This window comes from Leptonychotes weddellii, chromosome 1 (genome assembly GCF_054177405.1).
Source record: "Leptonychotes weddellii isolate Sample4059 chromosome 1, ASM5417740v2, whole genome shotgun sequence".
NCBI lineage: Eukaryota > Metazoa > Chordata > Mammalia > Carnivora > Phocidae > Leptonychotes > Leptonychotes weddellii.
In genome coordinates, this window is record NC_138369.1 from 152,150,495 (window position 1) to 152,167,069 (window position 16,575).

General features: G+C 38.2%; 1 protein-coding gene across 1 annotated transcript in view; it reads right to left on the minus strand.

Annotated features, from left to right (window-relative positions):
• CRYBG3 (crystallin beta-gamma domain containing 3) overlaps positions 1 to 7,155 on the minus strand; it is a 106,809-nt gene extending 99,654 nt beyond the window's left edge. Inside the window, exon 1 of the mRNA XM_081798213.1 lies at positions 6,821 to 7,155. Coding sequence (XP_081654339.1) covers positions 6,821 to 6,969 — 149 coding nt within the window. The 5' untranslated portion in view covers positions 6,970 to 7,155. The remainder of the gene's footprint in view (positions 1 to 6,820) is intronic.
• Positions 7,156 to 16,575: the final 9,420 nt, after the last annotated feature.

Sequence of the window (16,575 nt, forward strand, 5' to 3'; positions counted from 1 at the left end):
TTGATGGGACACAAGTGTATTCCCTCTTTTGCTATTAAAGCAACACTGCAATGGCTAGCCTTGCAGAGGCAATGTCGGGCCTGTCTGCAAACTGTTTACATCTGATGGAATTCCTACAGGGGAAGTGCTCAATCAGAGTATGTGAATATGTAATCCTGAGAGAACCTGTCCAAGGTTGGACACCAGTTTACCCACCTCTAACTCGTTTTGCTTATCAATTAGTAGAGTATGGTATCTTGCTATACTTTGTTTGCAGGTCTTTTGAAGGAGATTGACCCTTTTCATGTGATTAAATATAGATCTGTCCTTTGATAGATACATACATTTGTTTTCCTTTTCTCGGCTGTCAGGACCACAAAACTCTTTATTGTACAGAGCACTGACCCGAACCATCTGGGCAGATGTCCAGCTGCATGCCATTGTTTTTTATTTCCATTCAAAACCATTTCTAGGACAAGCTTTCTTTTATGGGTCTTCCTAAGTTAAGCAGAGGACGCAATCACATAATGCTGTAAACTCTGAGTTCAGGAAGGAGAATTTGACTCTGACTCTACCACAGAGGCTGTGACACTTCTGATTAACTTCTGGACCTCTCCAAGCCTTAAATTATAGATCTGTAAGATGGTGTAAAGATACCTCTCTCAAAGGTTGCTAAGAATTAAGTGTATGTATATAAAGTCCCAAGCACAAGGGCTGGGTCTGATTAGGGCCTTAATAAAGGACGATTTAGTTTTGTCATCACCAATCTGTCATGCAAAAAAAAAAAAAAACACCAAAAACACTTGATTAAGCAAACAGTTGTTTCACTGCTTTGGGATACCTGCAATTAAATACCCCCAGGGATTACACATAGAGGGATAGTCCTGCTGGAGCTGTACCACTGGCCATTCACAACTGCCAACCAAACATTAAGAATGAGTTGTTTCTGGTCACAAAGCTTCAACTTGTTTCTCTATAAACATTAAGCTATTTTGTATAAGGATCTCCACTCACGTGAAATGTTAATTCCCAAGAGGGTGTGCTTTTCTGCCTCCATCTAGAACTTGCCAAACCTGTGGAGTCTAGGAAGAGCAAGAGGAATAGAAGAAAAGCACTTGCCACTCACCCTGCTGGTCCAGTTACTATACCATCTCCCCAGTATTTGGGTTGGCAAAGGATGTTAATCAAACCATGCTCAGAGAAAAGTTAATAATGTGGGAAAATATTTTGGAAGCCCAAATAAAGCTCTCAAAAAATATTTGATAGTCATGAAACAGTAAGTATATTCTGAACCAAACAAGTCACATACGCCACAAACATTTTTGACTTATAACGAGCTCATCTTGAGAACAGAGATGTACATGTTCATCTCCTCTGTTAATTTATGAACTATTCGAGAGCACTTTTGGTCATTCACTCATCTTTATTCCCACTGCATGATACCATATTTGACACATGGCAGCCAAATTTATGGAATGAACAGACTCCGAATACATGACGTTTTAAGCTTTTATTTCATGCTGATCTTTTCTTCTCAGGAGATAGCCCAGATAATTTTTCTGGGTTTAAATTTACACCAACCTACGTTTTCTCACTACCACAGTTGTATCAGCATTTCTGGCATAGCTAGGCCACAGTGTGTTTCATCAGAACTCTGGTTAGGAAATGAAATATTTTATCTTGAAGGGAACATTATTTTCCTCTTTACAAAATTTGTTAATATCCCTTTACATATTTTCCTCTGAGAGGAAAAAAAATGCTATCATTGTTTCAATACAGTTAGAAGTTCTAATGACATAAGTTTATTATGGGACAACGTGAGGTACTTGCAATTTTAACATTTAGAATGTACAACTGAGTTAGCTTACAAGGAATGCCGTCACCAAGAAACAGAATCCCCAAATTAGGCACCTGGCAGATACCCTGTTAAACCGCAAAGATAGAAATCTCACTTGAAAGATCTAGACTGTTTTGGGGTGTTGAAACTATATTTCTACTCTACTTCCAAAAGTAGCTTCTATGCTTTCAGTCAACCTGGGAGTTCAAGATTCTCGGAAAATACATACTGCTGTGGACTTCTGGAATTTTCCAGTCATCTTTATTACAATGGGTATGAACTGCTGATGTGGTCTTTCAAGACCACACAGGTATCTCCTATGCAAATAAACTAGTTACCAATTAATTATTTCCTATAGTGCTTTCAAATCAATGAAAATAAAATCACCATGAAAATTCAGAGAACAAAGCTCCCTTTCCTCACACACCTGATGCTGTGGTCAACACTGGTCCTTTAACCTGAAGGCCAGCAGCTCTCATGCATCAGGGGCACTGCTGACATTTTTTATGAGAATATCTCCTGCACAGCAAGCCAGTAGCATCCAGCTCCACCCATTTAACACCCTCAGCCATGGTGACAAGCAAAAATTCTCTAAACTTTAAACAGAGAGTCAAACACTGTAGAAACCTTTTAAGATCCCTCACATCTCTAAATGCCCGATTCAAGAGGGAGGGTACTACTGGTAGCTGAAAACCACTAATAAGTGCTTTAATGCTCTATGAACAGTGATACACTCCTCACCTGAGCTAGGTAAAGGGGACACCAAGAGGAATAAGACACAGCCCCTGTCCTTGGTCTAGTGATTGTCTTACCTCATTTCTATCAATAACAATATACTAGAACACTGAAAGGAACAGTAAAAAAAAAAAAAAAAAAAAGAGTGTATCTGAAATGGGCCACATTTCTGCAACAAAGTACGAAAAATTCCAATTGGCTTACATATTCAAATGTATTTTGAATGAGCATAGTTCAGAAGGGTGGTGGGCAAGATGGTGTGGAAAAAAGAACCAGAGCTTTAGAGTCAGAGAAACCGAGGTTCAAATCTCACCCCTGAAACTTATTACTCTCATGATTTGGGGTAAATCATTCTCTACTGGGAGTGGTATCCTACCGCCCATCCACCTGGGTGGAGGTGTTTGGATTATCCCAGTTACTAGAGGATGCTACTGGCAATTAGTGGGCGGGGTCATGGATGCGAAATGTCCTGCAAAGGACAGCAGAGTCCAGTTCAACCAAGAATTGTTCCACCCAAGATGCCAACAGTGTTCACCATTAAGAACTCTCCACCCTCAGTTTCCTCAATTGTCAGAATAGCGATCAGCATACCAATCTTCAAGTCTAAGGGTGAGGTTTAAATGAGATGCTGCAAGTAAAAGTACCTAGCCCAGCAACACATGCACAATCAGCCCTTGATAAATGCTGATCTCACCTTACTATCCCGTCTTGAGGTAAAATGTCATACAGAGCTCCTTTTAAACAGGTCCATCGTGTGTGATAGAGCAAAGAAACAAAAGTGAGCATTTTCTCAAAGCGGAGAACATTAATAGGCAGGCATCCTCCAAATTTCACATTCTAGCAGCGTCTAACAGGTTTTCACAAAAGTACTCTAAACTTTAAATCGAGAGCCAAATACTGTCTAGAGACCTTTGTGACCTAGCTCCAATCTTTCTTACTGCCTCTTTCACTCTGTCCCACTAATGTATATAGTCCCCAGTAGATCATAACCCCCTATAGGCCTTTGCTCAGCGTAGAATACCTGTTCCCCATTTCCATCTTCCTGGCTAAGTTCTCTCCTAAAACACTACCGATGTCTTGAAGAACCAGGTAAAACTCCCTCGACCGTGAAGCCCTCCCTGCTGTCCCCTACCACTTCTAATAAGTCCTTTCCTTGTGTGCTCATAAAATGGTTAAACATTATAGCAGTGATTCTCAAATTGGGATCCACAGAACGCAGAGTTCTCAAGTTTCCTATGAAAGCTTGTTACATTTTTCATTTCCATATGAAAATAACTAAATAAAACTTAATAAAATAATAATAAATAATAAAATAATAATAAAACTAAATAAAAAAAAACTAAAATACAAGAACCTCCTGAATCTGGTCAGTCACCCTAGAACAGTACTAACAAGCAATTCAAGTGTCCATACTTAAATTTGCAGTGTTGATGTAAACAGACCTTTTTTAACGGCCAAAGGTTAATGAGAATAGAATAGTAGCAAACTCAATGCATAAATGATGTGTTCACACCAAATGAAGCCCAAGTAACTTAGAGCACACCATAAAAGCAAAGGTTTTCCTACGGCTCAAATAAGGAAATATTGGAAAACCTGAATCATGGCAGAGTAGAGTTGTAGAGTCATGGCAACACCAAAGACTGTGTTTGTCCCAGTTGGTACCATTTGTATTTTGTGGGTAGCCAAAAAAGAGTTTTCAGGATAATGCTTAAAAATTGACTTTTATCGGTCTTATGGTTATGTTTAATTTTCATTCTGTTCTTAAGGAATTCTGTGAAGTCCCATTTTGTATTTGCACACGCATAAGTTATATAATAAAATTCATATAAGCCAACACTCCCAGTGTTGAAAAGGAGACTGTATAAGTTTAAAGTTTGAGAAAATGCATTTCAAATACACTTAAAAAAATGAGAAAGCGGGAATTAATCCTTAACATATTTTAAGGGGCCTCAGAGTTGCAGGCGCAGCATCCGACTTAATACTTGTTCACTGACTGAAAAGTAGCTATGTGACTTTGGGCAATTTTAACTGTTTTTTACAGTAAAATGAGGACACTGATCACAAAGGTTTGCCCAACCTCAAGTGTAATATCCATAAAACTACTTTTGTAAATTGTTAAGTGCTAGATACATGCATGAAATGTACTAGTATTGCTGTTTTCAAGTGGTCTTTTCAGCTTCTTATAGTTCCTTGAGAGAAAGGACCCTTTTTTTTCAGTCATCTTTACATCCCTACCACACTGCATGTCTGCTGTTGGGGTCACCAGTATAAAAGGTAAACTGGGCCCCCATTACAACTACAAGTTTTCACTGCCTCTAAGAGAAACAGCCAAAATACCCTTTCATTTGAAATAAGAGCACAGTGACAGATCGCAATTCTGTTTCCAATCTTGTTAACACCAGGGTGTTGTGTTACTAGGACACTGGGTACTACTAAGAGTTTCCATTTGTTTCATTAAACTTTCAATAAGGGCTTTGTGTGTGTTTATATTCTTGAAAAGAAAGATTTAAGCTCATTTAAAAGGTAAAACACCCACAGAAAGGATTACTGCTATCTCCTAAGCTGGCAAGTTCTAAAAAGATGAGGACAAAATTAGTGTTCATATAAGCACAATTAAAATTCTCAGTGTCAAAATGCCACAGCCTGTCCCTATCTGGAGATGAGAATGGAGAAGTGCTAAGTAGACAAGAGGCTAGTTGCTAGAGAGGTTATCCAGAGAGAGAGAGATTAGATTTGAGAAGTGTCTTAAAGAGCCAAATTAGGGCAGGAAGGCAGGCAGAGTTTCAGCACAATTCTGTTATGAACCTGAAATTGGCCAGCCTATTCCTTTCTAACAGTGATTCAAGTTGCCAACTTTTGCTGAGTCTACTTGGGATTTCTTTTAAACACCGCTTCTATATTATCCAAGATGATTAGTGTTGTTGCAGTGATGGCAGGCACCTCAGGCTGTCTGCCCACACCAGCAGATCTGACATTCTGGTTGAACCCTGTCAGACTTCAAAACTATTTTTAACTACCGTGTAACTTTGAATTTTAAATTCTCCCTTAACAGGGCAACTATAGGTGAAGCTTCGCAGGAAAAGTTTACCAATTACAGGTGCTTTCTTGGAAAGATGTAGAATTAACAGTCATTCATAATGGAAATGTTTCGCAAGTAGGGAAACTGAGGAACACAAACTCCTGGAATCAAATCACAAGACCTGAATACTAATGACACCAGCACAGTCACACAGTTCTGCTTCCTATCCATTTTCCTCGTGTCCTCCGCGTAGTCTTTAAAATCTGAAGTAAAACATAGCTTTCTAGAGAGCGTCCTTCCAATCAAAACGGATTACACAATTCCGGTGCAATTTGGGAGAGGACAGAGTATAAGCCTGTCTTCTCATCAAAAGTTTAAAACAGTAAAATGTATTTCATTTGACCCCTCTTCCTCCCTCAAAATGGATGAAAAGACCCAGGAACCGGCATTTTAAGGAGAGCCGTCTATACATACACATATATATTCGATTTTACAGCAGGTGGAGGAAGAAGCAAAGACTGTAGAGAAGGGGCACGTTTTCCATGCTGACACCAAGAGAGAGGAGTCCTGGTTTTTGGAATCTGTTGGGGAACTTGAGGGAGACATCTCCAAAGAAACAGGGGTAAGGAGGGCGGCATCATTTAAATGTCCAGGCAATGGTAAATAAAACTAGCGAGGTTTTTGTATTTTGACTAAGTCCTGGGAACTCATTATCACAATTCTTTAAAAAAAAAAAATCATTTTGAGTAAATTTAAATAAGATGGCAGAACACCAGCTGAGGGGGTGGCGCTCCAGTGTTTTACCTTTCCCTCCCGAGTGGTTTCGGGTCGCACCCACCCTGCCCCGGCTGGTGGCTCGGCTCGCTCACAACTGTTTCCCATTACGGCCGGCAGCACGCCGGGGGACTCGCTTCTGCCACAGAACTTGGAGCGCAGAAGCCAGTGTGGAACGGGAACAGAATCACGTACCGGGAGAGGGAGGTTGGAAGGAAGAGCGCCGCGCCGGCCGGGCCCGGTGGGAACGCACCCCGCCGCGGGTCACGAACTTCACCCGGATTTAACTAACCAAGGAAAAGGGAGTGAAGCGGCACGGGAACTGGGCGAGGAGGAGGAAACTTGAGCAAAGGAGAACAGAAAGTGGCGAGCGGAGCGCAGCCTGGCCCCAGAACCGCTGGCTGCAGGCGGTCGGGCTAGGGGCCCCCATCAGGCGAGTCCGTACAGGGCCCCCCGACGTCCCCCGCGGCTCCCACCTGGCAGCGCCCTGGCCTGCAGCGGGCGGCTGGCTCGTCCCCGGCCTCTCCTCCTCTTCCTCTTCCTTGTCCCGGGAAGGGCTTCGGGGAGCGAAGAACCGGGAGAAGGTGTGCCAGGGGGCGCCGCTTCTCCTCCGGCCGCCAGACATCTCCCCGGTGCGGCTGCCGGTCCGGGGCCGTCCGCAGGGAACGGGTGAGGCGCTGTCCTGCGCCCGGAGCCCGGCGTGGCGCGACCCGGCGAAGGCAGGACGGATTCGGCGCGGGCTGCCGGCGCGACTCAGTCCATCCCCGGCGGGAGAGTCGCGGGTGCGACGCGCTCCCCGCGCGGCGGCTGGTCTCGCGGCGCGCCGGCTCCTCCTACCGCCCCCGGCTAGCCCGCCCCCGGGAGGAGCCAGAGGCCGCGGCCCCGCCCGGAGCTCGGGCACAGCTGTAGTCGGCCGGTTTCCCGCCCAAACGAGTTCAGGCTGCAGCAACCCATTTGGCTTTGCGCTCAGTTTTTACTCTGTAATACTGATGTGTTTTCTATTCGCCAGCCAGTGAGCGAAAACAGTACTCGGACTTTTGAAAGAAGTTGATGAACTAGAGTTTGTGAAAACACCTGGTAAAGTGCGGTATCAGAGTGCCTTGGGCTGTCTTTCAGCTAACAGCTACTCCAAAGATACTTTCCACCAGGGCTGTAAAAGAGGATACCCCAGGGCGGAGTCCCAGAAGTGAAGGTGGGGGCATAGGTGTCCTGTAGGTCTGTCAACTCATTTCTTGTTCAGCTCCCTTATTTGTGGAGTAACTTTCCCTAAACCCAGAAGCTCTTTAAATTTCTCACACTCCATATTACCTACTACTCTGCGAACCTCCTACAAAAAGGACACTCATCAAAAAACAAGTGATTTAAACATATTTTGTAGTCGTTACACAGACTTAACTGAAATCTGGAAACCAAATAGTCTTTAAGAATGCTAAAACAAGGACAGTCTAAATACAGTACTATGGAATTTCTTAGTTTTTTTTTTCATGTTTTACATACAGAAAGCCCTACATAATTAATGTATACATCCTGATGAGTTTGGAGATAAACATACACCCGTGAAACGGTTATTACAATCTATGCCATAAACCTCCAAAAGTTTCCTCCTGCCCTCTTATTTGAGAACACTTAACATAAAGTGTGCCTTTTTAGTAAATTTTTAAGTGTACAGTACAGTATTATTAACTATAGGCACAATGCTGTATAGTAGAACTCTAGGAATTTCTCATTTTCATAACTGAAACAAACAGTACCTTTTGACTAAGAGCTCCCTGTTTCCCCCTCCATTCCACTCTACTATGAATTTGGCTATATTATATTGATCATATAAGTGGTATCATGTAGTATTTGTTCTTCTGTGCCTGATTATTAATACAGTAGTATGGATTTTCTTAGTTTTTTTTGTACCCTAGTGGCTAGAACAGAAAACATTGAGGCCCCTTCACCCCAGGTGTTTTGTTTTTGTTTGCTTGTTTTAAGAATAAATTGCTCCTGGGACCATGTAGAAATCAGAGATATTTACAGAGATATCAGACATTTAAGTGTATAAAAATTGTATACAAGTAAATGAAATGCCCAAGGCAGTTTTGGCTTGGGGAAGGGAAGGAAGGTGCCTTGGGGGTCATCCCTCCTCTAACTTTGGGTGCTGGAGAAAAGAAGGTTGCTTATGAGTAAATTAGACATCTATAAGCCCCAGTCGTTTTAGCATCAGCTGGTGACAGTTGAGTTTCCCTGCCATCCCACAGCTGCCTCCTAGAAGCACTCCTGCCCCTACTAACTGCAGCAGAGCCCAAGGCACTCATCCGAATTTGTTCTGGCTTTGATTCAACCCACCAAAACTAAATCAGCCCAGTTTCCTTCAGCTTGGATTCAAGACTTACCAGTGCTTTCTCATTTGGAAATATTTCCTCCTCTGTGAGTCTGAGAAAATAGGAAAAAGCTAGAATAATACATAGGACAAGTAAAGTTCCCAATTCTTGCCTTATTATTTTAGGGGAGAATCTCCATTAAATGCCAACTTACTAGAAAGCCCGGAGAACATGAGAACAAAGAGAAAACAAAGCAAACTGTTCCCTCCAGCTAGAAGGCCCAGAGAATAATTTATCTCCCCAAAGTTAAGGGACTACAAGATGTATCCCCCATTTCTACTGTGAAAAGTGGGCCCTATACCCTAATGTCCACCCAGCGGGTGGATTGTTTGGGAAGTCTCTCTGGGGATAAAAGTGGGTTGGACCCAGCAAGATTTAGTACTGAATTATGGTTTTAACTACTAATAATAGTTTTCTAAGAGTAATTTCTCTGAAAAATAGCTCTCAAGGAAAATGCTGTCATATTTCCTCAATAGCCAATATCCTGCATAAGTGAGAAGGCATCAGAATCATAATGTGTAACATCTGTCATAAAAATTTTCTACAGTGTTGGTGAGGATAGTATAAGTAATGGAAATAATGCTACTGCTCATCCAGCTAGAATCTCTTCTATTGATGGACAGCTTGTAAAGCTATAAGATATTTTAGATGTTATTAAAGGCCCCTAAAGTGAACAGTTGGGCCAATTCACATCTATGATAGGTTTTTTTTCTCCAAAGCAACTACTTCATGAAGGAAACAATATCTAATGATACTCTAATCTCCATTCTGTGGTAGAACAAAGCAGCACTTTGATTGAACTGTAAATACAAATGGTGCCCTGCCTCCATTAAGGCAAACTTTGTCTATGAAAGATTAAAACCATAAAACAATGACACCTAAATTTTCATCGATTTGCTTTTCTAGAAAGTACTTATCAGTTTCTAGATAGCCTATATCCTTATATTCTGACTCATAACTTCTGAATACTAAGTTATTAGTATTCCTTGCATTAGGAAGTCTGTAAAAGTGTTGAATTTTAGAGTTGTGAGGATGTTAGAGATGAAAATTTAACAAAGTTGTCTTCATTCGATCATTCAGTTGTTCCACAGCCATTTAGTGAAGGCCTATGGTAGAAGCATATTTACTGTGAAGCCGACAAAGCTGAAGTCTCAAGGCCCCTGACTGGCACGGTCTCTTCCGATGTGAACTTGAGAATGTGATCACATGGTCATGTGTTTTTGTGAAATTTATAAAAGTAAATGTTTTAACTGCAATTGATTAAGACCACAGTTTCTTTCCACTTGGATTCCCACACCCCTGCCCCCAGGATCATACTTCTCCTAAAGTCAGTTGGTGTTGAATTTATTGGGGACATTTTGGCATCTTCTGGGGAATTTGAGTAGGAAATATATTTAGTGGGGTATATTTATGTGGTTGTATCTTCAAAATTTAGTTAAGTTATTGCTTAAATTTGTTTGTCTATTGTGCAGCTCACCAAGCATTATATCCAAGATGCAAGACCAGAGGTCCTATTAAGACACAAACATATCCTAAGACCTCTAACACTGAAAATATGTAGGTAGTAGAGGTGAAACAAGATTTGAAATGTATCAAAAGGGGACTGGAAAATTATTCCAATAATCCAAAGACAAAATACAAGAGGAAGAATCACTTCTAATTGATGTAATTTCTCTCATAGTAGGAGTATGTTCAATAATGCAGTATAGGGGCGCTTGGATGGCTCAGTAGGTTAAATGTCTGCCTTTGGCTCAGGACATGATCCCAGGGTCATCGGTATCCCTGCTCAGGGGGGAGTCTGCTTCTCCCTCTTCCCCCCCCACCACTTGTGCTCTCTCATTCACTCTCTCTCTTGAATAAATAAAATCTTAAAAAAAAATGTATAATGTATACAATTTTTATAATTGTAAATGCATGAAACTTTTTAAATGAAAATCATGTAACATAGAATTTATCAGAATTCTTCATTGTAGGGCACAAACCCATAGCAGCAGTACAGTGAGTATATGTGTGACAGTGTTACACGTTTACATAGCCCTTCCATCAATAATACACTCAACCAAATGTATAGAAAATGATATTAGAAAATCATCATCAGGGCGCCTAGATGGCTTAGTTGGTAAAGCATGTGATTCTTGATCTCTGGGTCATAAGTTTGAGCTCCATGCTGGGTATAGAGATTACTTTAAAAAAAAATTTTTTTTTAAATCATTGTCATATGAAAGTCTATCAAAGAGTATACTATAAAAATTAAAAAAGTGTTATAGAGGTATGCCAAGGAGTTAATGGAAAATACATTGGTTTTCTAGATTTTGTGATGTTTGTTTTGTTAGTCAACTTTTTAAAATTGGTAATTTGCATGATTTCTTTTTTCACTCATTTATCTAATTTTTATTCTTATTTTTAAATCATTTTTCTTTAAAAAAGGACCCCTCAAGTTATAAAAATCTTCAGATACCTCCGAACCTGGATCTGTCCCTGAGTACCAACTATATGTCAGACACATGCTCATTCTTAGAGATACAATGAATGAGTTAGATACTTTCCCTCAAGGAGCAAGTTTGATGGGGCAAACAGATGAGCAACGAGGGTATAACAGGGGAAAGCTTTCTATATAGGATGGACTCCCATTATAATATAGAAGGTTCCAGGAAGGTTCAGAGGAAATAACTGTCAGTATGCTCTCTTCTTCTCTATCTCCTGTGGCCACCATGACTTCCACAAAAAGACTGCAATTCAGTAGCTTATTTGATACATGAGAAAACCTGAAGTTCATCATACTGTGATTCCCAAAGCATAAGCACTAAACTCCTCAAAAGTATGAGAACAGACTAAAAGTGCTGATCCCTGAAGCATTTCAACAAGGATGCAAGTGTAGTTTAGAAATGCTAAGCTTCTTTTTCTGAAAAGTCCACAGAGGGATAAGCTTCTGTATATATCTTAGAGCACAGTATTTACTGTGTGGCAGGTGGCCCAGGAATATTAAGACAGCTGTCAACATCAAGGAAAGCACCAGCCCATGAAAAGCAAGCAGATGGATTGGGGTACTTCACTAGCTGCCTCCTAGAATAATAGCTGTGCGTGGCCAAATGAGACAATGTCATGCTGCCCAGGGCAGCAAAAAGCTATTACTGGATGTAAGCGCTCAATTAGGAGATGGGGCGGGGGAATATCCTCCCCTTTCCTTTGTTTGCATAGCTCAAGTTTTCATTAAGAACCACAACAGCAAATAAGAAAGGGTGGGGAATGATGTTAGCATTTTTCATTCTGTTATATTCTGGTTATCATGGTTTGTAACATGGGAAAATGCCTCAGTCTTGCTGCTTCAATGAGAGCAGATGGTGAAATTTTTAAGTAATTGGTTATTCAGACTTCTATGGGATGCATGAAGTTTTATTGTATTGTGTCTGGCTTTTATGTCTAGAACATGTGGAGATTGAGATCTTTCAAACACACATCTTTCAATGTTTAAATTAAGATGTGTTAGTCTGACCTAAATCACATTTACTCTTTTCTTCTCTTGATATAATTGCAAAGATAAATGAATCCTTTACAAAAATATAACATTAACAATTCAATATTTATTTCTCAAAGAGTGAAAAAGTTGGTAATACTAAATCATTATATTCTAAAAAATATATAAATAGAAGAAGGATTTCTTTGGCAAACACAGATTATGAGATGTATTCTAAAATAGTAACACATACCAATTCACTTTGATGTGTCTTTTGAGTCAAATGCTATCTAAAATATAAAGTCATATGTAGAATATTAACTTTTATTAATGTAGCTTCATAAGCATGACACACATAATGGCTCAGAATAAGAATTTACTATTGCATGAGAAACTCAATTCCTATGTTGTTTTCCCTAAATATTTCTTCTGAATACATAAGCTATGTACTATATTGTGCATATCTGATATACAATTTTAAATGGAGCTATTCTGTGAAGAATAATTATAAATTTTTTAACACTATATTAGTGTTGAATACAAATTTTATTAGGGCTTCATGAAACAAAGCTTTAAAGTAAAATGATAATTGGCTGGTGAATTGGGTTTCTTTTTTCTTATTAGGAACATACATGTCCCAGAATCCTGAATTCTCTTACTATGGACACGTTGTTCCCAGTTTAATTTGTTGCAAATGGTTTAAAAACAAGGCATAGAGGCAGCTGTTATTGTGAGCAAATGTTTTGATTAGAGAGAGAAAGCAGCTGGATATGATACATGCTGTCATATAAGATGAACTACACTTTCCACACAGGGCCTTTACCTAACTTAAAACTGAGATTAGCGTTATTTCATTTACATGAGTTTTCTTTGTATAGAATGGAATATAAATCTATTCACTTTGCTTATAATCTGGGGTGATGACATACTGAATATAGTGCTGAATATAAATTTGACATACTTATCGTTGGAAATCTTACATGATCCATTATGAAATAATATTGACAAACTTTCAAAAAAATTTCATTTAAAAATACTGCTCAATGTAGTACCAAAAAACTGTATGGAGTTTATAAAACCAAGTGTTACTGTAGTGGATATAATTCTGATTTTTTTAGAAATGTAGCAAGTACATTTCTCAATAACTCCATTTTGAAAGATCTGTATAAATTCATCAAACTATAATTTAACTGGTTTTGCAAATAATGAACAAAAGCATTCTATATCAAATATTTCCATCAGTCTATCCTTGCAACTGAATTCCTTCTTCACCTCTTCCAGTCAACTTTTCACTGGTAAAGAGAAAAAGGAATAACCTATGACAAAGGTAAAACAAGTCAAGAAGTTACAATAGGAATATTTTGACTCGATTATGGAACTAAAAAGATAATTCTCATAAACTGACCTCATATTAATAACCATTCTTAAATATCAACCATGCCTATATTCTATCTTCTATTTTATTGTTCCTTCAGCTTCTCAAATAAGCACTTCTAGGTAGTTTCCTAATAAATCATTTGGTTTACCTCTCATACAGGCAAGTCTATTGACATACTTCTTTGAATTATGAAGTCTGGAAGACAAATAATTAAATGAACAAATGGTTTTTTGAACCTCACAATTGGTATTAAAAAAAAAAAGATGATTCCATTTCTATCTGGTTCAACAGGAACTCCACTTCAAATGATCAATCACGTATATCATCAAATGAAGTAGCTAACCACACCACAGTACAGAATTTGTCTCTATAAAACTATCAACCACATGCAGCCTGAGGGGAACGGAAATCAACTTACTCATTTTAAATTCTGCCATTTTCATTCCAGTTCTTCCTACCGCTTAAGTACATTCTGTAGGTATATTTGGTCTGCATAGCTTAAATAAAACACAATCTAGCTTAGAAAAAAAATGTATCTTTAAATAAAATTTAACAAGTAGCTACTTGTTGGCAAAACTCCTCCTTAGTTGGTCAGGAAGGTATCAGAGAACTTAAACAAATTTACATATTTATTGAAAAATCTATTAATCAGTCTACATTTTGGAAAGACAAAACAAAAAACCAAGAAAATGGAAAATTCTGAAATTTGTAAATAGAATCTAAAGATCATAGACCTAATATTCATTACTCTAGTGTTACGTGCTTCAAACTTGATTAGGAGATTTGGTGGGAGACATATATATTAAAAAAAGAAAGAAAAATAATATCTCATTTACAAAAAGTTATTTTATAGTCTTCTGCCCACTCAATAACCTCTTACTGAATACTTCCAGGTCCTGTATTTGGTGATTGGAATATAACACTGATGTACCATCAAGAAGCTCAGTCTCAGAGAAGGAAGCAGAACTAAGCAAAAGTTACAAATTATAAGACAATGTGATAATGGAAACATGTACAGGGGCAAAGGGAGAAGAAAGTGCCTAACTGTATCACTTGGGCAGGTTATACTTGGGGTCCAGGATAGATTTCACAAATCACAGCTCCAGAAGTATAGATCATAAAGTCCTGCAACTACAACCAGTTAAAACACCTATTGACACATATTCATATTAGAAATCTATATTAGATAAAATTAATAAATTTATAATCAAATTTATAATTAGATAAAATCTATATTAGATAAAAAAGCAATATCAAAGCACATAGGAGTGCACAAAATATTGGGCCAACAATAGACATATAATTAATATATACTGTCTGATTTAGTGAGAAAATATTGCAATAAATGGGTGCTACTACATTGTGAATCATCAAATACTATGTGTAATATAAGAATATTCAAGGACTTTGGACTATCATACCAAAGATGAAACTACCTTTAAGTGAACTCTGCTACATTCTTCAAAATAATTGCATAATTAAAATTACATGACAAAGATAAGGTATGAGAAATATGCAGGTAGAGAAACTGTTACACTGATTCTAACATGACCTACATAATGTGAGTTTACAGCTGCCAATTATTGACCAAGACAGGTCAGACCAGTAGTTCAGGCAGGAGAAGTCTTACTACTAACCAAATACCTAATTTAGGACCAAAATCAAGTATATGCAAAAACTAGTTTGACACGTTTGACATTCTTATTTAAATTGTCTTTCTTAATAGCTATTACCTTGGATTCACTCTAAAAGTTGTCAGGTCGATGTTACTACTATTGTGAAATCCAGAAAGTCACTTGGCCCATCTTTATGATTATGGTTAAAGTGTTCCCGCCCCTAAAAATTGGCAGCAGTACTGTATTTTCTAATATTATATATGTAGATTTCAAGAATTCTGTAATTCATAAGTATATCCATATTCCCATAATGGTTGCAATTATCAATATATTCAGGTAGTCGATTTTTATATGAGTGAAGCAATTTCAGACTTTCTTTTTTGAAAATAAATTACACATCTGTTCTGGTTATTCTCATGGAGAATGCCATTTGCTTTATATTGCTATCTCATATAAAATTATTTTTATCTACACATAATTTTTATTTTGAAATTATTTCTTACTTATTGAAAAATTACAATAGTATAAAGAACCTCTTTCATTTAATGAACGATTTGAAAGTATGTTGTCAAACTAATGTCCTATCACCCCTAAATAATTTGATGTATTACTTAATAAACATGACCATTGTCCTAAAATCCTAAATAACCAAAACATAACCCTCAAAATCAAGAAAGTAATGTTAATAAGTACTACCATCTTATCCTCAGACCCCATTCATGTTTTTCCAATTGTCTGATTAATGTCTTTCATGGCAAAGTGATCCAGTCCAGAATCACATATCACATTTGTCATGTCTCTGTAGTCTCCTTCATTCTGGAAAAGTTCCTCAGTCTCTTCTTGACTTTCATGGTTGTGACACTTTAAATGTTAAGGGCCAGTTTTTTGTTTGTTTGTTTGGTTGGTTTTGTTGGTTAGGGGTAATGGAGGCATCTCTATATTTGGTGTCTCCTTACAGTTAAATCCTTGTCTGGTGTTCCCTTATGGTTAAATTCAGGCTATGTTTTTTGGCAAAAATACCACAAAAGTAACGTTATGTTCTTCCTGGTGGTACATGATTTTCATTTGTCCTATTATGGATGATGTTTACTTGGATCAGTTGATGAATTCCATGTTAATTTATTAGCATTTTAACATACCTCTTTACATTTTAAAAATAGTTGCTATAGGGATTATAATACACATTTTTAATTTACACTGCCTACTAGAATTCATATTCGATCACTTCATGTACAATGTAGTTTTACAACTGTTTAGATCCTTTGTGATCCACCCTATCAGTTACACTGAAGTTGCCGTATGTCATTATATACCTATTATAAACCCTGTAAGAATATGCTCACTTTTTGCTCTAGACATCCATATGTACTTTAAGGACATTAAAGCAAAAAACAAAAACCTTTTATATTGACCCAAA